Source organism: Peromyscus maniculatus, chromosome 10, assembly GCF_049852395.1.
Source record: "Peromyscus maniculatus bairdii isolate BWxNUB_F1_BW_parent chromosome 10, HU_Pman_BW_mat_3.1, whole genome shotgun sequence".
NCBI classification, from domain to species: Eukaryota; Metazoa; Chordata; class Mammalia; order Rodentia; family Cricetidae; genus Peromyscus; species Peromyscus maniculatus.
Genome location: NC_134861.1, coordinates 2,537,462 through 2,561,557, shown reverse-complemented (window position 1 = coordinate 2,561,557; position 24,096 = coordinate 2,537,462). Strand labels below are relative to the sequence as shown.

Below are 24,096 nucleotides of genomic sequence, written 5' to 3'. Positions count from 1 at the left end.
ATGGGCCAGCTGTGGACTTTTGTTTCTAATGTATAGAAACCTCTTCGATCCAGGGCACAGGCAAGGAAAGACCTGGCATGCCTGGCATGACCTAGCTTGCACCTGGAATGACACCAGCCACACCCATCTCCCCTCAGGTATCCCAGAAAACAAATGGCTGTCACTTAGGATGTCATGGACACAAGGCAAGTGTCTGGGATATTGTCATTTGGGAAAATATTTAGTGTCAAAAGTAAAATTGTTCCAGTCCTTTCTTCTTATTATAAAAATATATATTCCATGGAAAATTTCATCCACACAGATATTTACAGCCAGGGCTGGGGATATGGCCCAGGAAGTAAAGTACCTTGTCACACAAGAACGGAGACCTGAGTTTGAAGCCCCAGCACCTGGGTAAAAAGACAGGCATGATGATGTGTGTGTATAATCCCAGTGCACGCGGATGGGTCCCTGGGCTCACTCACTGGCCAACCAGCCTAGCCTAATGGATGAGCTTCAGGCCAGGGAGAGGCCCTGTCTCAAATAACAAGAGCAGAGACTGACTTCCGGCTTCCACAGGCACACGTCTACATGTGCACACATTTCTACAGAGAGCAGGGGCTGAGAAGCACTGGTGTGGCCCCCTGGCGCACACAGATTGCTCTAAGCATACACGCCTGCAGGCCCTGTGCCCCTGCCCTGCTCCGTCCAAGCCTGTCACCCCACCTCTGTCTCCATGACTACCTATTTGCTATCCACACAGCCCCCCACCCCAGAGTTTCATGCTCAAGGCCTTTGTTCCCTCAGCCAGGAAGACTGCAGCCATGCCCACTCGGGGCCTCGGCTGGCCAGCTCCCTTACCTCCACAAGGGCCAGGGCTCCCAGGCTGGGGTCTTGTCTCAGAAGGTGTCTCAGGGTGGGGAGGACAGGCTTCCTGCAGAGGGTAGTGCTGCATGAAAGAAGATGGTACCCCAAAGCCTTGTTAGCCCCCCTCCACCTTGCAGGCAAAATGACTAGTATGTTCTACCTAGCAAGGGCCAGGCTGTCGACATACTGGATAGCGCTGTTGGTACTGTGAGTCTTCTGCCACAGAGTGTGGTTGCCCATCCTTCAACCGCAATCAGACTTTGTCCAAAAGGCAATGCACTGGCTGATTAATGTGCCTTTCTGCAACACTGCTCTAGGGTGGCCATGGAACCACTTCCAGCCAATGAGACATAAGCGAAAGCCCCTGGGTAGGAAAGTTGTTTCAAAGGCTTAAGCTTTCTGGAAGATTTTTCTCCCTCTGTGTTCTCCCCTATTTTGGGGTTGGAATGTGGGCAGGATGCCAGGAGGTGCGGCTGCCATCTTGTAAACATAAGAATGTGGGCCACATGTTGGGAGAAGCATCACAGGAAAGCAGGAGGTGTGAGGGACAGAGGCCACCATGTTGGCACAAGTGAACTGATTCCAGATAATACACCCCTTAAATACAACTCCTTACTACCCTCAGAACAAAAGCCCTTCACATAGCAGAGCCCAAAGATTGTGCAAACAAAAGAGACAAAGCTCTAGAGATGTCACTGGGCCCCTGGATCAAGCTACACCTGAAGCCACACATCCACCCCGGAAACTCTAGCATACTCTTGTTCACATACTCACACTAGTGTGAGCCGCAGTGGAAATCTATCACATTAACGGACCCATTATTTTCTCTCTTTTCTTTTTCTTAAAGTTTTCAATTCAGTGGTTGTTTACATTTTTTTTGGAAGAGATGATTATTTCAAGTAACAAATGCCCGTAGTTATAGAAAGCAATTGAATATATAATGATATTCATTATGCATCTCCTTTCACAGAAAGGTTTATCTCTTGCTGATTTTGTTACCTCTTAATCCTGGTTCCGTTGAGAAGATGGGCAAGCTGTGCCTAAGGTGTTCGTAGCCATTGCTTTGTGGGGTTCGATCATGTTTGCATTCCCACCTGGCTTGTACACACAGATTGATTCTGAACATGGGCGATCACTAACTCACCAGAATCGTGAAGAAGCCTTTGGTTCATTCGCCAGCCTCCCAGGGCTGACCCTTCAGAGGCGAAATCCCTCATTTATGTGTATGAACTTGCAGACAATTTCAAAACTGGACTGGCGTGATGTTTCCCCTTTGGAGTTCCTGATTATTTTTTCCTACATTGTCCTATGGCAGGTTTTTCACTCTTCCCTCTCCTTTCATCTCTTGGGGACCCCCTTTCCTACTGATTATTGTCAAAATGATATTCCCACCTAAGCCTTGTGAGTTCTTACATGGTGTGAGCGTCGCTGGATTGGCCATTTGGCTATTTACCACACATTAGATTGAAAACCATTCTTCCTTAGAGCTTTACCCCTCTCTCTTCCAGCACCCAGGCTATCAACAAGAAGATTTCTGTTTTACTTTCTTCTGATCTTTCACTTTTCATCATCTTTTTATTCCTAGTTTTCTAGAATTTTGTCTCATTTTGTAAATGAAGAAACCGGTGTCCAACGAGCTCTGTCTTTTGCCAACCACTTAGCCTTCAGCTGGAGACAAGAGCTTTGTGTTTGCTCTCGTCCCAGTACTCTCTGGCCTTCCCATAGGCTAAGGTGATCTGGTGTCCTAGTGTTTGTCTGTCCTGGATAGAAGCCTAGGCTTCCACCATTCTGCAGCAAAGCAGAGGGAACCCGCTGGTCCTGCGCTGCCTATGGCTCTGGCCTCGGTACCTGGCACCCTCACCATGAGCATCCTGGTACCCACTAAGCCCATCCTTTCTTCCACTGATACAAACATGTACCACATCTGCCCAGAAGACCTGCAGACTATCAGGGGACATCAGGACGATGCCATTCCACAGGGTCCAAGACACATGTCTGGGACATAAATCCTGGGAGGTCTCTTTGGAAACAGGCAAACATACATGCTGTTTTTATTAAGACTCTCAATGTACTGGCTGGAATAAGCTGGCTCTTGAAACCACACCAGGAGAGCTAAGAGTTTCCATTGTGAAGGACCAAGGATCCATGTGGCTTTGGATCAAGAATACCACAACCTACTGACCAAAGTGATGCAGAGACATAAAGCCCAGGTGACCAGATGCTTGCAGCTCCTTTCTTGTAGAAGACACATTCCATCTCACCTGCTGAGAACAAGGCCTGTGCATCCTGGCTCAGAGGATGTGTTCTTTAAAAGTTTGCTCCCACCAGAGAGGAGAAAGCAGGGTCTCAGCACACACTCCTCTGCTCCTGTGTTTCCTCAACTGTAAAGCGGGACCACAGTAAGACCCATCTCCTAGCATATCCGCAAGGCTCCAAGATGACATGGTCAACTCACAACGGTGCTTGGCCCCATGAGCTGTCGCACGTGGCAGCTGTGGCAGGTGAGAAGGCTGCATCCCCTCCCTTGGGTCCAGGTAGCTCTGTGACCTGCCCAAACGCACAGCAGCTTGCCAGCTGCTGCTTCCTGTGGGCCACCGTGATGGGAGAGGGGCAGAGCCCCAAGGAAAGGCTGCATAGAGAGGGTGACTGAACTGGCTTACCCCAGTAATCAGATCAGTGAATACCCTAACTGTCATCATAGAGCCCTTCTCCAGTAACTGATAGAAGCAGATGCAGAGATTCACAGCCAACACTAAGCTCCAGAAATACAGTCAAAGAGAAAGAAGAGGGATTCTATGAGCAAAGTACATCAAGGTCATTATGGGGAAACCTACAGAGACAACTGAACCAAACTAATAGGAACTCATGAACTTTAGACCAACAGCTGTGGAGCCTCCACGGGACTGGACTAGCCCCTCTGCATAATTGAGACAGTTATATAGCTTGATCTTCTTAAGGAGCCCCCTGGCAGTAGGATCAGGATCCATTCCTGGTGTATGAGCTGGCTTTTTGGAGCCCATTACCTATGGTGGGACACCTCACACAGCCTTGATGCAGGGAGAAGGGACTTGGATCTGCCTCAACTGAATGTACCAGGCTCTGCTGACTCCCCATGGGAGCCCTGACCTTCTTGTAGGAGGGAATGAGAGGTGGGTGGGTGGGTGAAGGCTGGAGGGGTGGGAGGAGGGAAGAGGGGCATCAGTGATTGGTATGTAAAATGAATTAAAATTTTCTTAATTAAAAAAAAAGAAAAAGAAACCTTCACAGATAGGATGCACAGCTGGTGTTACTGGACATCACCAGAAGGGGGACCTAGCCTGTCCCTTCAACTCACAGATATAGAGCACTCTCCAGCTGGCCAGGGTCCACCTCAAACCATCTCCTTATCTAGCTCCTCCAAGAACTCGAACAATCATAAAACTGTCCAGTTTATGGATGATAGCTGGCTTGGGGAAGCTCCTTGGCTGGGGGCCACAGTGGGCTGCTCAGCTGTCCCTGGGCAAACCTTTCCTGGTGCCTAGGCCTCCGTGGCTGTCCTTGTCTCTGGCGTCCTTCCCAGGGAACACTTTCTCGGGAAGAGCTAGCTTTCCAAGCAGTTCAGGTGGGCTCCTTGTGGTCCGGCAGAGTCCCAACCTCCTTCGGTAATAGAGCCATCAACAGTGGTTGGTTGTTGGGCCTCAGTTTCAGGAAGTCCCACCCCTGCTGTGGGATGTTCTGTATGTTAAATGTGTTGCTCTAGTTGGTTAATAAATAAAACACTGATTGGCCAGCAGCCAGGCAGGAAGTATAGGCAGGGACAAGGAGAGAAGAGAATTCTGGGAACAGGAAGGCTGAGTCAGGAGGAAGAGAGATGTAAAATTACCGGTAAGCCACAAGCCATGTGGCAAGGTATAGATTTATAGAAATGGGTTAATTTAAGGTGTAAGAACTAGATAGCTAGAAGCCTGAGCCATTAGGTCAAACAGTTTAAGTAATATAAGTCTCTGTGTGTTTACTTGGTGAGGTCTGAGTGGCTGTGGGACTGGCTGGTGAGAGAGATTTGTCCTGACCGTGGGCCAGGCAGGACTGGAGAAAACTTCAGCTACACACCCCACCACCATCTAGTGCTCTCACAATGGTCCTCCAGGGTCAAAGTCCATGGTCTGGCCTGACTCTTCCAGAGTAGTGAAGCCAGATTGCCCCTGGCCTCCAGGCCATGCTCCCTTCCCAGCCTCAGTCACACTTATAACAAAATGGGGCACTGAGCCACCTGCCAGCTCTCCTAACACCGTGCCCATCACAAATGTGCCAAGAAAAAAACAACACATAGGAAGGGACTACTGAAGGCTCACGAGTCTGTGTCTCAGCTTTGTTTCACAGGCCATGCACAGTTCCCAAACTCACAGAGCAAGTATGGAAGAAGTGGGTTTTGCGACATTGGAAAGGAATGTTTGGGGGCAAATATGACTCTGTTTGTTCATTCTGAGAATCTGCTCAAGTGTTGCGCTGCAGACCTGTAATGATTTCATTCCCCAGGAACATCAGAGCCGCCAGTAAGTATATCCAAACTGAGGGTGGTGTTCACTCGGTAATCCTTAGCAGCCACAACAGGCTCTACCAGACACAGTCCAAACAGGGAGGCCACGCCCTCCATTCTGACGTGCCATAGCCTCTGCTCACTCCTGCTATAGTATGAATGAATGGTACTGCTGACAGGGTGACAGGAGCCTAGAGAACAACTAGGGTCCCCCTGACACCTCATCAGGGTCATACCTGTACTCCCACAGCCTGACATCTGCCTAGCTCTGCAGATGGCTCTGCCCTAGGTAGGTCTGCTGATCTCCCTGCGCATTCATTTGGTGCAGGGCAAGTGCCAGGTGCCGGGGCAGGAGACATCTCTACTGGGGCAGAGCCTGGAGGGAAGGAGTATGGCTGTAGGGTGGGCAGCACCTGGGGGAGGGAAGAGTTCTGACCCTCAACACAGGATCCTCTGGGCCTTCTCAGTGCTAGGTACCCCAGCATCAGGGGACACACAGAGGAGCCTGCCCATTAAGTTCAGGGAAGGCACTTTCGAGGGTATCAGAGTGCAGGCTGTCTCTGCCCTGCCCAGAACCTAAAGGGACCTCCGTGCCCATTAGCCCTCTGGTGGGCACATCAAGGCCTGACTCCCAGGCTTCAGAGCCACTAGCAAGATTAGCTGTTATCCAAGCTGCAGGGAGGTGGGTTTTCTAGGGACACCTGGGGGGAAACAAAACAAAACAAAACAAAAAACAGGCATGTCTTCTCAGAGTACCAAAGAGAAAGGAGGGAGCCCAATAGTGTCACACAATGGTGACCACCGGATCCTGGCATCTTCGGGGTAGAGGCAGGAATGCGGGTTCCACCGAGGAAAGAGAGGGGTGGTGTAGAGTCCTGACTGATGTGGCTGGATGCTCAGAAGTCAGACCCTGAGAGGCCTGGGCTGGGTCCCAGAGTTCGAGGCCATTGAAGGAGCTGGCACTTCCTCCTGGCATCTACGCCTGGCTGCATGTAGCTTCTGTCAGTATTGCCCAAGGATGGCAACCATATGGCCTGAAGTTACCGGTGAGCTATCCTCCCACCTCTTTGGCAGCACACTTCGGCAGGACCAGGCTCACTGCTGCCATTCGGTTTGCGTCTCAGAAAGGAGGCCCTGTTGGGAAGCTATGGGACCAAGGGTCACAAGGCAAACTGGAAGGGAGTTGCCACTGGGTAACTGTGGGATTCCAAGTGAGGTGAAGAACAGGCTCAACCTCCATGGCCACCTGTGGTGGTACTGTGTTCCCCAAAATACTGTGCACTCTAATAAACTTATCTGTGGTCAGAGAACAGAACAGCCACAATATTAAACATAGAGGATAGGCAGTGGTAGCACACACCTTTAATCCTAGCATTCCAGAGGCAGAGATCTACCTGGATCTCTGTGTGTTCAAGGATACAGACAAGCATGGTGACTCACACCTTTAATCCCAGGGAGCGAGGCAGAAAGCAGAAAGATATATAAAGTGTGAGGACCAGAAACTAGAAGCTTTTGGCCGGTTACGCTTTTAGGCTTTTGAGCACCACAGTTCAGCTGAGAGGCATCCAGTCTGAGGAAACAGGATCAGCTGAGGAATTGGAAAGGTGAGGTGGCTGTGGCTTGTTCTGCTTCTCTGATCTCCCAGTGTTCACCCCAATACCTGGCTCCAAGTTTGTTTTTATTAATAAGAACTTTTAAGATTCCCGCTACAGCCACCTGACAGTAGACAGACCTCATCAGGTTCTTCGGGGGCCAGGACCAGACTCCCTCTGACCATCTGCACCTGTCTGCAGCTGCTGAGTTCACAGGGCCCAAATGGGCAGCCACCTGGGTTCCCATGGCTGCTTCTTCTTCCCATGGCCTGGCTTCCCACCCAGTGGGCCAAGGAGGGGCAGGAGGCTGACGACGGGAGAGCCTGGCTCTGGCATCCTAGCTGTTCTGCCTTGCATATTAAAGTGCCCAGTTCCCTTCCCAGCCCTGCCAGCCCCCACAGTACCACCACCAAGAACGAAGCCTGCTGGGGCAGCCTGTGTTGGCTCCACACTTCCCTAATTGCTCCAAAGGATTTCCTTGAGTGTTTAACAAGAGTTGTGGGTAGTGGGTGGGCAGAGGAGGGAGGTGGTCCCAGCAACAGCCCCAAGGGGGTCTGCGGAGCTCACAGCTCCCCAGTGGCTCAATGTGGCTCTGGGGCTCAGAGCCAGGGATGTGGGGCCAGGCCCAACACCCACAGTGTCTTCGCCCTACTCTCCATCACCCCTGGGAATGCAAGGCCCTGAAAGGGTCTGGCAGGCCTCCTGCTGCACCATTAATTAACATGCAGTGTGGCGGCCAGGAGCAGGGAGGGGGCTGAGGCCTCCCTCAAGGATGGACAGCCATTCCTGGAGGAGCACACCACCACGGAAAGGGCAGGCTGTCCTTGGGGAGCAGGGAGCTTCTCGGCTTCAGTGAGAGTCAGAAGAGCTCACCCCAGCTCTCTGAGCATAAGGGCCTCCACAGCAGGGCTGCAGGAGGAGAGCCGGGTGCCACAAGCTCCAAGGCTAGGAAAGGGCCCACTCTGTATGCCAAGAGGAAGGGCTGGCTCTCACAAGGCTCCTATCCATGGGTTTCGGATAGAAACAAGCAAGCAAGCTCTTGCTCCCAACCCAGGGACTCAAGTGGGAACAGAGGCAGGGGCAGGCAGCTCAGCAGAGTGGGGAAGGTCGATTCCACACTGCAGAGGGTGAGCGTTTTCTTCCTGACTGTGGACCTCAGCACACCCAGCCCACGCCCAGCACTCACCCAGCACACACCTAGCACACACTAGAATCCCCCTTTCTGCCAGCCCTGCCTTGGTTCCAGAAAGGTGCACGCACGCACGCACGAACGCATCTGGCAAAGGGAAAGCAGGCTTCACTGGTGGGCTCCACGGCCTTCCGCAGACACAGCAAGTGGCCTTTCTCCATAGGGAGCCCTGGTGTTTAGCAGGCAACAAGAACCTGAACTGGGGACAGTGTCTGCCCCAGCAGGGAGGAGGGTCTCTCTGTGCCCCTGCTGGCTGCATAGACAATGAAGGTTGTGCCCAGGGCACCTGATTTCCTTCTGGGAACCTGAAAGGTTGGGCAGAAGGTAACCCTGCACACAGCATCTTCTTTAGGTCCCGGGCCACGGGGACAAGATATGTCCTATGCGACTCTTCTGTGAGAAGATTCTAGAAGCTGGTGCCTGGTTTTCTGGGCTTTGCCCACGCAGGATTCCCCTCTGCTGATCCTGGTATTTTCACTGGGATTGACCGTAGCCCTGAGTGTGATCATACATCTGCTCTGTGTGTCCCTTAAGGACAAGCCACACCCCTTTCACTGAACTCCAGCCTCCCAGCATGCACCAGTTCCAGTTGCTACCCTCACCCACGCCAAACAGCAGCTAACTACACTTGGGCAGGAGGGAAACTCTCCGTGCGGTGATGGAGCAAGGCCCCAAAGTGCACACTCAGAGGGACCTCAGACTTCACACAGCAGAAGATGCTGAGAGACAAGCTGCTGCTGGCATTGCTCAGAGAATCCCAGGGTGGCATCTCGTGGATCTCATAGTGGCTACGGCCACTACCCTGGGCTCCTGGAGTCCTCTGTCCCGCCAGTATTGCCAGGCTCACATCAAGTGGCCCTGAACGGATTTGGGGTTGATGGGGCATGGGCCTGCCTCCTGGGTGACAAGCAAGACATAGTTAGAGCTAACTCTGATACGGGACCAACAAAACATCCGGTTGAGTTCCTGGGAGAAGAGGGGAGCAGTCTGTGTGGGCACTGGGGGAAGCATTACCCACGTGCTGACTGGGTCAGAACTGGGTCTCAAGAAGGAGCAGACTCCAGAAACAGAACAGAGGAAGGACGTCTGTCCACAGAGACAGAAGGAAGGAAAGAAGGAAAGGTGCAGTTGGCTGGTGCAGGGGGAGCCGGGGAGGAGATGGAGAAGGGGCACACAGGATTGAAGTGCGGGTTCAACTAAAGAGTCAGGAGTGGTTCAAGGTCACAGAGAGGAGCACCCACTTAACCTTCCTCTGAGACCCAGCCACAGAGGGTGGATAGAAGCCCACAGAACCAATATGGCCGTTACGGTCAGGGTAGGGATGCTCAGTGCTATAACAGCCGAAAGAACCACCACCCCCAGATGGCAATGTGCCTGTCAATTAGAACAGTGCTCCTGGGGCCCAGACAGTCCAGCTGCACCCACTGAGGCCAGAGGCACCATCGGGTCTCATTTGTCCAGCTGTATCTGAGTACGGCAGACCGAGTGGACCCTCTACCCAGCTGACCCACAGCTCCCCAATGGCCCATCCCTGAACTCACCCGGCCAATTGCTCCCTCATCCGCTCCTCAGCTTGAAAAGGCATTTGGAATAGGAATATGGCCCAGGAACCCCTGAAACTCATGGTAGAACAGATGGTACTTTTTATGGCACCAACCAGAACCCACAGCAGACATAAAGAGCCTCCAGAGAGGCAGAAGCTGGGACAAAGCTGGGTACCCTCAGCTCATCAAGCCCTGGCCGCTCCAGCCAGCGACAAGCTACCCACTTGCATAACACAGAGGGCTGTAAGAAAGAGCCGAGGCAGGCTCTCTTGGCAGAGGGGAGAAGGGCAGGTGTGTGGGCTGAGCTGGGCCTCCCTAGCTAGTGAGGCCAGCAGGACCTCCACATGGTGTCTCAATGCCTCCAGCTCCCCTGGGACATCAGTTCAGTGAAGCATCAACTCTGATGGATCCACCCCACCCAGGAAGGATGACACCCTGGGGCAGCAACTGAGGGAGCCATGGATCCAGGCTGCAGAAAGAGCCAACAAAAACCAGAGGTACGGGCAAACCGGGACTTCAAACAAACAACAGATTCTTAAGAGTTGTTTTTAGGTAAGTGTGTCCCATGCGATTTTTTAATTTGAATTTCAAACAAACAATGAATCATTTTTAACATGCAGCCCATGAGATATTTGAATTTCAAGTTCAAATACGCTGAATAATTTCTTAGTTTAGGTCTGTCCCCAGGCAATATCTGGGATGTTCTTATTCCAAGAATTGTCCATTGTTTATCTGAAACTGAAGTCAACTGAGTATTCTGCATGGTGTCTGGTAACTATGGATCAAGGCAGGTATAAAACACGGACTTTCCTTGTCAACAGCTACCCACAGAGGTGCTCTGCAAACAGTAGCCCAGGCCATGAGCCCTGTGGTTGAGACTCATAGGTCGCAGCTGCCCCTCCAGGGAGGCATTTACAAGTTGTAGCTGTAAGATTCTAAATGAGCCACAACTGAGAGGGGTGCAGAATCAGCCTGGACCAGGGAAGACCGCTTGGAGTGGCCAGACCAGGAGGCAGCACCCTGCGATTGCAGCCCTCATCACTGGTGCCGACCTCCATGATGAGGGGGAGGGGGGATGTCACAGCATCAGGAGAGGAAAATCACTCTAATTACCCTCACTCCAGCAGCACGGCGCTCCCAGCAAATTAGAGTTTATCTTTCATTCCGACTGACACCACGTTACGTATCAAACAAATTATGAGTCCCCAGGAAAGACTCGTCAAGGTAATTTGCAGGTGGAACATTTCTTAGAGAAGTAAAACCTGATTAGAGGGGGGTCTGGCTTGGCGGGCTTACCTTTCTCCTTCCTCCAGAGCAGGTGAAGCCTGTGCATGGCCAGGGACCAGACCTGGGGCCACCGTACCCTGCTTCCAGGACGCAGGGAGCTCTGTGGTATCAGAGAGGCACACAGCTGCCTGGACCTTATTCTCTGCTTTTTCATTTGTCATCTTTTTAAACAAGGTCTCATGTAGGCCAGGCTGGCCTCAAACTAGTTATATAGCTAAGGATGACTTTGAATTTCTAATCCCCCTGCCTCTCCCTCCCATATGCTGGCATTATAGGCATGCTCCATTAGACCTGGTTTATGCAGGATAGAACCATTACCGCAATCCAGAACACATGTTGTCTCCAGTTTGAAGGCCCAGAGTTGAAAGTAGAGCTCACACCCATCAGGACACTTGGGTCCCTTTTTGTGGCACTAAAGCCACCATCCTTCCCACAGGGGCCAGGCACAAAGCCCGCCTCCCAATGCCCACCTTTACCAGAGCAGTTTCGGTGACAGGGACAGGCGAGGCAGGGGCTCACCCTCTTTGATGAATCTCTGAGCTTTTGACTTCAAAAGACAAAGACATCAAAGGGCAGGCAGCCTCCTTGCTCCTTTGTCTCTATCCTAACATGGGAAAGGGCCAGTGTTCTTTTCAGAACTTCTCGGCCGGGCCTCAGCTTTCTAGCTCACAAGCGGCACGTGATTGCTTCCCGGGCCAAGTGTGGGTCCTGCCCCAAGAGCATCGCCAGCCACTCCCAGGAGGCTGCTTCTACTTACTGTCTTCATTAATTCCCTTGAGGAGCTGAGGGTCTGCAGCCTGAGGATAGTGACTTTAACCCAAGGGAGGGCACAAGGTCAGGAAGATTGGGAAAAAAAAAAAAAAACAGAACTCCTCCCAGAAGACCAAGAAAGGCATGGTCTCTAGGGTGGCCATTGGTTAGGAGCCTGGAGGATTCCAGGCAGGTAGGTAGGCTTCATGGACAAGAGACCTTGCGAGGGCTGTCCTGTCGTGGGTCCCTCGGTGCTGGGCTCTGAAGAGTCACTGTGTCATTGTTCAGCCTCATTGTCAACTTGGCAGGATTTAGAGTCACCTAGGAGATGGGCTTCTGAGGTGTCTGTGAGTGTGTGTCCAGAGAGGGTTAACAGCATGGGAGAACCACCTGGATGTGGGGGGACACCACTCAATGGACTGGAGTTCCGGACTGAATAAAGAGGAGAAAATGGACGGAACGCTAGCATTCTTCTCGCTCTACTGCCTAGAGAAGGGAAGGGTTCAGGGAGAAAGGAAGGAAGGAAGGAAGGAAGGAAGGAAGGAAGGAAGGAAGGAAGGAAGGAAGGAAGGAAGGAAGGAAGGAAGGAAGGAAAGCTGGCTGAGCATACCAACAAAGACTCTCAGTGAATAAGAGAAGAACCCAGAGGTGGTGCTGGCTCTGGCTAAGGATGAAGGTACCTGTTTCCTGAACCCCCAAACTGCCAGAGAGGAGGTCCCTTGGTACAGGGCCTCAGGTCAAGTCATATGGAGTATGGCCATGAAGTCAGAGTGGACCTCACACAGAACTTGAGAGGGTCTATGCTGTTAGCACTGAGGAGGGGGTTGTCACTTCCCCCAGAAAGACTGAAGCATAAGGGCTGTACAGAGGGAAAAGGGATCGAATCCAGTCAGGCTCAGGAGGAAGCCCTCACACCTAGTTCTGCTATTTAATGATGCAGACACAAAGAGGCTAGCCCACTCTCACCGTGTGTGTGTGTGTGTGTGTGTGTGTGTGTGTGTGTGTGTGTGTGTGCAAACACACACACCAGGTTACAGTCCCATTGACACCCAAGTACAACCCAGCTGTTCTGTGCCAACGGCACCCCTCGGTGGCCACTGGAAAGAACAGGTCTGGCTGTGGCTCTCCCCTGGCTACCTCCTCCACCAGGGCCTTGGCTTCCTGAGACGGTCATGGATAACACACCTGTGACTTTTCATGAGTGCATGCAGACTGGGATCTAGGATGGCAGCAGCTGGTGCCCAGGGGATCCCTGTGTGGGATCCACGGGAACACGCCTCCACCGCAAAGCCTCTTCCAATTACATCTAATTGAGTCCTCTTCTCCCAAGGGCCAGCATCCAAAGCTTAATAAAATCACTGTTTATTCTTCCTAGGTCATCTTGCATACGGAAGAACACCGTAATGATAATTTCATCCTGCCCCTGCAAACGCAGCCTCGCCTGAGAAACCATGCTGAGTCTGGGAGGTCCCACCAGGATTGTAGGCTCGGCCCCATTGCTTTCACTGGCTAGGTCTCTAGTAATGCAGGGGTGGGGGGGAGATGTCAGAAAAGAAGCAAGGCCAGCCTGGGCTACAGAGCAGACATACATATTGTAAAAGCATCACGATTCCAGCCTTGAAGAAATCCCCCTACAAGAAGATATGTGTGACTTGCCTTCGGGGCTCATTTTCCTATGGTCTCATGGGGCTTTCTACACAAGATTTCAGCATGCTGAGGTTATTCCCACTCTCCAGATGGGAAAACAGAGATTCAACAGTAAGACACAGAACTGCATACTCTCCCCTCGCTAGCAGCTTCCTCTAGGGATGGTGGTGAACACAAGGTTTGCTCATGCAGCCTGGGAGTGGCCCTGGAGCACACACCTGCCCGTGGCAAGTGTTGGTGAGAACTGACTAGGTAGATAAAGCAATAACAGCCTTGGCGTTGAGATCAGAACCAGGGTCTGGGGCTCGGGCTGGTTGTTCCTGCCGGACTGTGAAGCTGAAGTGGGTGGGGTCCTCCTAGAAGGAACAGCTGTGGTAGGCAGAGGCCAGCAGCCAAGGGTACCTCTTTTAGAGAGACCTGCTGTTAGCCCACAGAACCGCTGGAAGAAAAGCCCTTTTCCCAACCACAAAGGAGAACCGTTTGAAGCAGGAATCCCTTTGGGCTGCAGGTTTTCTCCAGCGTCGGGGAAGGGCCATCTATTTTTGTTGCAATCAATTCTGTTAAAGTTGGATTTACTAAAGAGAACGGTGGAAATCATCTTGTTATCTGTAGCTCAGCAGAAACTTCACTTTCTATTTCGGTCCCTGGCTGGACTCGAGGCCCTGGACTCCTCTGTTGCCTCTGCCAGGAACTAAATATAGCCACCTGCAACTTGTGTCACCGAGGGGAACGTCGTGAGCTAAACGAACCAGGCATGGCCCTCTTGCCCTTCACGGAGGAGTCTGGCCCCTAGCCGAACTGTGCAATTTCCCCAAGGCCAGGTCTCCATGCTAGAAGCATTTTACTCCTAAGGGAAGTCAGCCTGGATTAAAGTCTAAACCACAATGGCTATTGGGCACCAGCGGAAGCCAGGGTGCTGGCATGCTCACACCGGTGCCCCTCGCCTGGGCCAATTGCCCTGCTGTCTGTCACCTCCTGGTAGGGAACAGTCTCACCAGCTCACAGTCCTGCTGCAATGACACACCGTTGGTACCCACATCCTCAGCGCATGCCTGCCTCGGGGTCTCTGAACCTGCTGGTCTGATGTCTAGAATGCTGGGCCCCAGGCTCCCCCAGCCCCTCTCTTCCCTCACAGAATTTTCTGGCCCCTTTAGAGTAAGACCCTCCTGTGGCCTCCGTATTGAAAATGCCAACTGAATCCAAGTCCACCAACTTGCTCCCTGGTTCGTCTCCATCGCGCACACACGTGCACACTGACGTGTGGATACACGAGCGTGCCTGTGTGGCTCCACACCCACAACAGTGCACAGGCACGTGTTAACCGGTGTGTGTGTGTGTGTGTGTTTTACCGCTGCACCCTGTTTAGATCCTCTTTAGATCTTACAGGGTTTCCTGCCGCCAAGCCCTCAGACTCTGGATGGACGCCTCACACAGACAGGAGCCCAGGAGAAGATTCCGGATGTGTGATCACTCCCGTGGGCTCAGCAGTGCCTACGCCTGTCTGTCAACTCAATGACGGCAGTGACAACACAGCCTGCCACAAACTGTGCCTGTGGCGTCCAGCCAGGGACCTCTTGGCTCTGTGGGGCTCTGCCTCGGGCCCTCGCTTCCACCTAAGCTTCCTATGCCTGCCACTGAGGGCTTCTCACTGCAGGTGCCCACAGACCCGGGTGGTACGACCCACCCGCTTTGCAGCAGGCCCTGAACTCACTCTCTCTCTCTCTCTCTCTCTCTCTCTCTCTCTCTCTCTCTCTCTCTCTCTCTCTCCTCCCTCCCTCCCTCCCTCCCTCCCTCCCTCCCTCCCTCCCTCCCTCCCTCCCTCCCTCCCTCCTCTCTCTCTCTCTCTCTCTCTCTCTCTCTCTCTCTCTCTCTCTCTCTCTCCTAGAGGGCTGACCACCCACCCCGTGTTCATGACATCCAGAGATGCTTTTGTGGGCACAGAGACCTCCCTCGGGACTGAAGGGACCAGGCCTGGCCTTGGAGTGCCCTTAGCAAGGCTGCATCTCCCAGAGTCTTCATAGCTCCAGACTCAAGGTCTGTTCTGCGGATCACACCAGAACCTGGCCTCTCACCAGGTCCACGTCTCCCCACCCACTGAGTGCACACTAGACATGGCTGAGCACCGCCAGAGAGGGTGGTGTGAGCAGCATCAAGAGCAATCATCAGAGAGGCACATGTATGGAGCACCTCCTGGAGGCCAGCCCAGGACCACCAACTGCGGAATGAGTGCCTGCCCCCACACTCTGGATCTAGATCCACAAGTGGCACTGAGGCTCAGAGCAGAGAGGTCACTGGAGCCCAGGAGGAGGCCAGCAGCACCCATGTCTGCCTCCCCGCCACCCCCAGAGCCTAGCTCTTGGCCCTCAGAATTCACATCCTGCTTCCCAGGCAAACATCTGCCGCGTCCCCAACCACCTACCTGGCCCAGAGCAGTCACTTCCTGAGTATCCCCCCTGACCTGTGAGAACCCTGGACAGGCTTACTTCAGGGACAGACCCCAGGGAGCCCTTGGGCTGCCTGGAACCCCCCACCCCCACCCCCACCCCCACCCCCGCCGCCCTGCTCCAGCAGCTCACCTCGCCATGCATGCCTCTGCCAGGCCGTTCCTACTGCCTCGGTGCTGTGTCTCCTGTAGGCACCTGAGGACATCTATCTCTCACTGCCTGGATTATGAGGACCACACCTGTTCCTAGCTAGGACAGCTGTCAGGGAGGCCATGACTGCAGACAGGCACTGGAGTCAGGTTCCCCAGGCTCAGCTAACCTGCACCAGAGGAAGCAGAGTGGATCTGGCACAAAGCAGTTTCAGGGACTGCCCCATAAGCAGGAGTCACCAGGACCCTGCCCATCCTGGACCTTGGCCCTGTCTCGGCTCCGCTGATGTCTTTCAGTTTTCTGACTGGACATGGACTAGGTCCCTGGGGCACCCACAACACTGGCACCCACAGATGGAGTTCATGGTGGCCCACAGTGACTCAAAGCAGGGTGAGGAAGAGCAGGCAATCAGCTCACAGCAGGGGCCCCTCCTGCAGAGGCATGGCAGCTGGTGCAGAATGGGGAGGGGGGGTGTTACACATTATGCAAAGCCCCAGCACAGATCCAGATCCAAGCAAGCAGCTAAGTCTAAAGGTCATGGACCATGAGGCTTGGCAGAGAAGCAAATTAAGAGCTTGCATGGGAACCCTGGGGGGCTGTAGAGATGATGAAAAGAATGAATGGGCATCCTGGGCTGCCCAGACTGTGGCATAATGAGGCCACCTGCCACTCACTCACTAGCACACCAGGACATGGGCCCCGGGAACCAGTAGCACCCAGAAATAAGCTCAGAGAGCTGGCCCTGCACTGGCTCAGACCACTGCAGCCTCCCCATGCTAAGGCGGCAGCGTCACCAGGGCATACCCACCCTGCTCCCACCCATCAGATGGCTCTCCCTGTTCCTTCTTCCTCTTCAGTCTTGCTAGAGGCCTCTCCCTACAACTCCCTATGGGCCATCCCAAAGTTACCCCCAAGACCCGCAGCCTGTGACCCTCTAGCCCTTCTCCATGCTGAGCCCCAGGACATGCGGGATAGTGGCCTCAGCATTGCCCTCTCAAGCTACCCTTGTGCCCTCAGCACCTGTCTTGTTAAGGTTTCTGTCACCGTCTGATAAAACACCATAGCCCAGAGCAACTTGGAGAGGAAAAGATTTCTCTCCGTTTACAACTTTCAGATTGTAGTGCATCAGTGAAGGAAGTCCGAGCAGGGTCTCAAAGGCAGGAACTGAGACAGAGGCCATGGAGGAGCGCTGCTGACTGGCACTCCTTCCTGGGTTGCTCAGCCTCTGTTGTACAGCCCAGGACCACCTGCCCAGGAATGGCACCACCCAGAGCCCTCCCACATCCATCACCGATGAAGAAAACACACTACACACTTGCCTCCAGGCCAGGCATGCACAGGTGCTTTCTCAGTTGAAAGGATCTCTTCCCGAATGACTCCAGCTTGCATCGAGTTGGCATAAAACTAACCAGGACAGCATCTAAACTCGGCTTCTCAACCCCGAGCATCCCCGTGACACCTGAAGCCCGCCCTTGTCAGAGTGCAGAGAGGACCCAAGCAGTGGCATCTCTCACAGCACCTGGGTGGCGATGAGGACACGGGTTCCTAGGCCGTGTGAACCTGGCTGTAGAAAAGTAGACAGGGCTGGGCCAACGGCTCAGTTGCTAAAGGATGAAGACCTGCGCTCCATCCCCAGACCCCAAGTGAAAAACAGCAAACAGCACAGCACCTGCTCGCAATCTCGATGCTAGGGAAATGGGAGGAACTCTGGGGTGTTGTTATCCGCCCCAGGACCACCTGCCTAAGGATGGCACTACCCACAAAAGTTTTCCATGCACAAATACAAAAGCATGGGTGTTGGGGCTTGAGAGATGGCCCTGCAGTTAAGAGCATTGGCTGCTCTTTCAGAGGATGGAGGTTTGGTTCCCAGAACCCACGTGGTAGCTCAGAACCATCTGTAACTCTGTTTCCAGGGGACCTTACCCTTTCTCTGACCTCCACGGGCACTGCACTCACATGGTGTATAGACACAGATGCAGGCAAAACACCCATACACGTAATGTTTTAGTTGACGTAGGTATGATGTCTCTCTCCCCCACCTACCTCCAGCAGTCTTATTTCACTGGAGATCCTGACTGTGATGGCTGGGGTCTGTTTCCCTCCCATAGGAGCTTGGTGACACTGTCCCCACTTCAGTGACAGATGTGACCGTGAGACGGCCTTTCTTGCCGCCACACCACAGCCAACCTTTGTCGGTAGCTCTTAGACAATCTACCTGAAGGGCCAGCCATCCTCTGTGCCCTTGGAGTAAGCGAAGAGATCCAGCCTGGAGGCCAGGAGGAGCCCAGGCTCCCAGGAGGGACATCAGAGCCTCCAGCACCTGGAGGACCGGCCCCCTTCAGCAAGGCTCTCTGAGCTGAAAGACAATCTTCCCATATAGGGAAGTTCCTTCTAGAAATGCTCTCAGCCCCCACACAGGGGAGAAGGCTCCTCCTTCATCTGGGGGTGGGGGAGATTGGCACTTTGAACTTTCCAGGTGAGGGACTCCTATCAGTGTGGGGGTAGCCATATTTTTGCTAGATCCTGTATGGAGGAAATAGGAGGGGTGGGGCGGAAGACATGGGACCATCTGTGGAGAGGAGGCTCCCTGCCTCCTGATCTCAGAGAGCAGGAGGGAAAATCCCATGGGCAGACCTGACCTGAGACCCAGGGAGGACACAAGGATGAAACCAAAGGAGACACAGAGCCCAAGGACCTCAGAGGCCGATAATGCTGAGGCCTTACATCAAGCTCCTTCAGGGACCTGCCCAGAGCATTCTATGCCACAGGCACAGGTATTTGACCCTGACCTGAGCAACAGGTAGATAGATGTCCAGCCAGCTGCAGAAGTGCTGGCCCTTGTGAGAGGCATCCATGGGTCTTCTTGACCTAGGAGGTGGCCCTGAGTCATATAGACAGAGAGCCCCTAGTGGGTAGCTCTTGGCCCCAGTCTAGTGAATCTGTAGCTACCACAGAAATAGTGTGGCTAGCCCAAAGCCCTGGCCACAGAACTGCGACCAGCTTCCTGCCCCAGATAGTATACCAAGGTCCTCCTCAGTTCTTCCTGGAGCTGGCTCAAGGCCATGTTCCCGCTTTCACCCCGACCTCTTGACTGCCAACTTGTGTGGGCAGTAACCCCGCTGCCTGCTGCTGAGAAGCCTGGGACAGAGAGGGACTGATGGGTCACAGAACCAGCATGCGGTGGGGACGACGGAAGTCTGAGGCTTGGGTCCCACCTCAGCTCCCAGCCCCAGCTCATGGGTCACAGGTGTGGTGGTTTGAATGAGAATCCCCACACACACACTCAGATATTTGAATGACAGGTCCCCAGTTGGTAGAACTGTTTTGGGAAGGATTAAGAAGGGTGGCCTTGTTGAGGGAGATATGTCACTGGGGGCGGGCTTTGAGGTTCCAAAAGCCCGTGATAGACCCAATCTCTCTCTCTCTCTCTCTCTCTGCCTCCAACTTGTGGATAAGATGTCAGCTCTCAGCTACTGCTTTGGCACCAGGCCTGCCTGCCTGCCACCATGCTCCCCACCATGACAGTCATGGGTTCGCCCTCTGAAAATGTAAGCAAGCCCCCCAATTAAATGCTTTCTAAGTTGCCTTGGTGATGGTGTCTCTTCACAGCTATAGAAAAGTAACTAAGACAACGGGGGACTCTGCTTTCTCCTCGTATCCACAGGCTGAAGCTAACCCCAGAACCCCAGAACTAGACAGCATCTTTACCGAGGCCTTGAGGTAACAGGTCACAAGGGTAGGCCTACATCCACAGGCATCTTCATAAGAGTTTAGGACCCAGAGCCACAAAGAGATGATGCTGTGAGGACCCAGGAGAAGATGCCATCTGGAAGTCAAGAGAGAGAGGCCTTGGGAGAAGAAGCTGGAGCTGCCTCACCTTTGTCTTGAACTTCAGCCCCAGACTATGAGGACAGAAGGGTGACGGTGAGGAAGGAGCGAACGCAAGGAGGCTTGTCCCCAGCCTCTGCAGCCTCCCCGCAGTGAAGGGTTCTAGGTTCCTCCTCCCTGGCCATGTAGAAGATCCAAAGTGCCCCTGCCACCACTCACTCTAACTGACCCGTCCATCACCCTCATACCTGGTCATCAATTGGTGCTGAGGGCACTTTTCCAGAGAATCTGAGTAAAAAAACAGATACCTCTCACCTCACCCTCACAGTGGGGTGCACAGCCAAAGAGCATATAAGCACCAGGCCCTGGACATGCATAGAGAATTTGGGGGACACCTTCAGTCAGAAAAGGGGTGGACTCAGGGTTAGAGTCAGTCTTGTAACAGTCTGAAGGTACCAAACATACAGCTAAGGCCTGGTTAGCTCCAGATGCTAAACAGGCATGCTCGACTTCCAGGCCTGAGCAGGTGTGGGGCATGTGTGGCGTGAAGGCGACTCCCTTCCCCTCAACCCAAGTCCATGAATCATCCCCTAATGAAGCCGTTAGACCTCTGAGAATCAGCGACAAGACCAGCTCAGGAAAATGAAACAGGAAAGAGCCATACCCAGAGTTCCTGGATATCCTCCAAGCCATGGTCTGAGGAGTAGGGGTCTCCCCCTACCACCACCAAAAAAACGGAGAAACCCTGAACTTAGGACCAGTCTCTTGCCCTCCCTGTGTGCTATGTCCACATTGCAACCTGCATGTCTCTGCATATTAACCAGAGCAATGGCTCATGGGGACAGATGGCCTCTGGATTAGTGGGTCTCAGGGGAAGGGGCCACTGCGTTTCGTTATCTGCAAGTCATCTAGCAGGCTGCCTCTGGATCTCCAGAAATGCCTGTGCCCTCCACCTGTTAGTAATAAATCCTCTTCATAAATCTCCACCAGGCGACCCTCAACCAGCTTAACCCTTGAGCAAACAGGGATGTTCTAGCTGGCACCCATGGAATGCTTCATGTCCCCACCACATCCTGCCTGGATCCCAAGTCTGGAAGGATATGTGGAAGCCAGGGGGTCAGGCCTAGGGGCAGACTCTGGCTGTGACCTCAGGCTGGCCACAGGGCCCTCCAGGCCTCGGTCATACAGAGGTCAGGGACGCGGTCATCTCAGAGGTCATGCCTAAAGAGGCCGTTTGTAGTTCAGACTGGCCACAGCCACAACTTTCTCACTATGGTGGTGTTCAGGTGAAGCCCCGAATTTGGTAGAGTGGCCACAGCAGAAAACCCATGGCAGAGAGAATAGTAGAGAGCCATGGAGAGACCTCCTGGTGGAGAGCCACAGGAGAGACCCAGGGCAGACAGCCACAGTGGAGACTCAGGGCTCTCACAGCACAGAGTCACGTCAGAATGAGAGGGAGCAAGAATGACCTTCGCCATTGCAGCTCCTCTGCAGGCCCCTCCCCCGACCCAGGAGCCCTGGGTACCCTGGGTACCCGGCCACTGTGTCTGCCTTTGCTCTGCCAGCTCCGCTCTCTGCCCATGCGTCTCTCAGCAGGTGGCCCCTTCCCACCGCCCTTTGGTCTCTCCTCATTCCTCTCTTTTCATAGCCTCATGGAGACTTCACTACTGAGCTCATCCACCCAAAGGGAGAGCTCAAGGATCTGAGGACATCTGTAGATCCCCCCCCACAACACCAGCTTCAGAGCATTCCACGGCCTCACCCTTAGCTGCTGACCCCCAACCTCCTTCAGGCTAAAGCAACCACCAGCCCACGTCCTGTCTCCACAGATTTCCCATTGTAGTCATTTCATAAGGAGGAAATCAAACGCTATGTGTCCTTCTGTGACTCACTCAGCATGAGGTTTTCGAGGTGCAGGCATGTTTTAGGGACTGTTGTACTTTGCCCCCTCCCATGACCAAATAATAGTCTGTCGTGTGAATATACCAAGTTTAGTTTGTTTTTGGGGGGGGCGAGGTTGGGGTGGGTTTTGTTATTGTTGTTTGTTTTTTTGTTGGTTTTCTTTTTTTTGTTGTTTGTTTGTTTTTTGGTTTTTGGTTTTCGAGACAGGGTTTCTCTGTGTAGTTTTGGTGCCTGTCCTAGATCTTGCTCTGTAGACCAGAGAGGCTGGCCTCGAACTCATGGAAATCTGCCTGGCTCTGCCTCCCGAGTGCTAGGATTAAAGGTGTGTGCCACCACCACCTGGCTTCCCAAGTTTACTTTATCCACGGGTCTGCAGCTGGACATTAAGGTTGTTGCCAGCTTTGGGTTATTCAAATATGGCAGAGAATTCATGTGCAAGTTACAATGTCGGCATGAGCTTCGAACTATGCTTCAGAGGGAGATTGCTGGATCACGACACTGTCATGCTTTGTCCTACCTCTGGCTCTGAAATGCCCCCTCCCCAGATCTACCCTTACCGCTCCAGATCCTTCATGTTGTTATTCTAGGTTTTTCCACACAGTAGTGACTGGCTTTATGTCTCTGTCTGTAGGTCTATGGCGTGCTTCTCAGTAAGATCTGGTCTCCACTGAAGCAGGACAGGCCCTGTCTGAGTTGCTTCCTCAGAAGAAACTTGGCAAGTAGGAACTTAATGTCCCTTATCCCCCAAGCCTCCATGAGAGTCTCCCCCTTCCAGGAAGCTGCCGGCCCTCTTCTGGATGAAACTGCCTTTCCAACTTCAGCAGACTGTGGTATGTCTTCCTTGTGTCCCTCATGCCTGAACCAGCCCAGCACAAACCCCTGGTACGTTCCAGCTGCACCCAGCGTTACTCACGTCGCTAGCTGTGCTCATTGGTCAGTGGCTAGGGGTCACCCTCACATGACCCCAGCTACACTTCTTCTTTTCCCCCCTCTGATTAGCTCTGGCTGTCCTGAAACTCCCCCCCCCGCCCCCCGTAGACCAGGCTGACCTTGAACACAGAGATCCACCTGCCTCTGTCTCCCAAGTACTGGGATTAAAGATGTGCGCCACCCCCTACCTGGCAACCCCAGCTACACTTGATCATCCAGACCTGAGCTGGGAGGGTGCCAAGGAAGGACTAGCCACGCATATTGTCACTATAGAGTCCTTGTGCCTCTGGCCACGCTGCCAGGGGTGAAGGCTGCACACCCCACCCCTTGACAGAACTAAGGTGGCTCCCATATCCACCTTGGTGTAAGGCCCCGAGAAGTTACCAGAAGGTGGCTGGCTGCCAAAGGTCAGGAGTGACTCCTCTGTAGCCCTGGTTCTACAACAGGAAGGCAAGCAATAAGCAGTACCAGGGACTGCTCACATCCTGGGGGGGGGGGGGGCGTGGCCAGCTCAGTCAACACGATTAGATGCTTAATCAGGCGCCTCCTCTGCCTGATGCATCTGCGCACGTAACTGTGATTTATTAAGACCATTAAAGCCTTCTCCCAGCACCCCTCCTCTGACAAGCCACTGGAGCATTGCTTTGTTTAAAAAAAAAAATCATTCTTGAAAAAAAAAAATCTGTGTGGGTGCCACTTAATTAATCATTTAGTTTCTACAGCAGTTTGGAAACAAAAAGAGCAACATGGGTGTGCAGGAAGTGTCACTGGATCTCGCTCTCTGCCTCCTGCCACTGCTTGGAGCCCACGTTTGTGGTGGGAAGGAACACTCGTCCAAATGTCCACAGCAGCCACACCACACACCACAAAAATAGCCCCTGACCCAAATCTCTGCACACAGAGCTTTCCAGAACGGGGGAAATATCCATGGTTCCTCTGCCCCTAAGCCAGAAAGCAGCCAATCCACTTGCCTGAACCAACCTACTCATCTAAGTGAATGGTGCGTTGATATTTCCAGAAAACTGGTTTGAAAATCCACCATGTGGCACCATGAGACTACTCAGGCCCCTCTCCCTCTGATGCTCTGCCACACTCACTTCCTACCCCGAGGGAGGCCTACTGCGCACAGTGCTTTGAATTAGGCACCAGCGTACAAAGCAGAACAGGTGATGGGCAGATGTTACACCATAACTAACACGTGCCCCACACGGCGGGAGCGTGGGCTGTCACCTGCTGCCCCTAAGCTTCGATTTCTGCTTTTGGACAGCTTGTAGCACTGAGCCTGCGTCCTCAGCAGTGGGCATCTCCACATTAAAGCTCCCTCCACCAACCAGGACACAATAGCATCAGGCCTCCAATCTGCAGCCTTAGCGCGGTTCAGCGAGTTCAGACTCCCGCCTCTGGGATTGGAGGGGGCCATAGCTGATCTCTAAATATTGCTGGTGCATTTGTTTTGAAGCAATCAGATGGA

At 53.2% G+C, this 24,096-nt stretch overlaps 1 protein-coding gene across 4 annotated transcripts in view; it reads right to left on the bottom strand.

The window, feature by feature from the left end:
* Window positions 1–24,096, bottom strand: part of Sorcs2 (sortilin related VPS10 domain containing receptor 2) — a 385,723-nt gene that overhangs the window by 339,614 nt on the left and 22,013 nt on the right. The window contains exon 1 of one of the 4 annotated variants that reach the window (XM_076545711.1): window positions 15,948–16,058. The exons of 2 other annotated variants lie outside the window; for them this stretch is intronic. In XM_076545711.1, coding sequence (XP_076401826.1) covers window positions 15,948–15,959 — 12 coding nt within the window. In that variant the 5' untranslated portion in view covers window positions 15,960–16,058. Of the gene's footprint in view, window positions 1–15,947; window positions 16,059–24,096 lie in introns of those variants that run through there. One more of the 4 variants, XM_076545710.1, reaches the window with a different exon arrangement.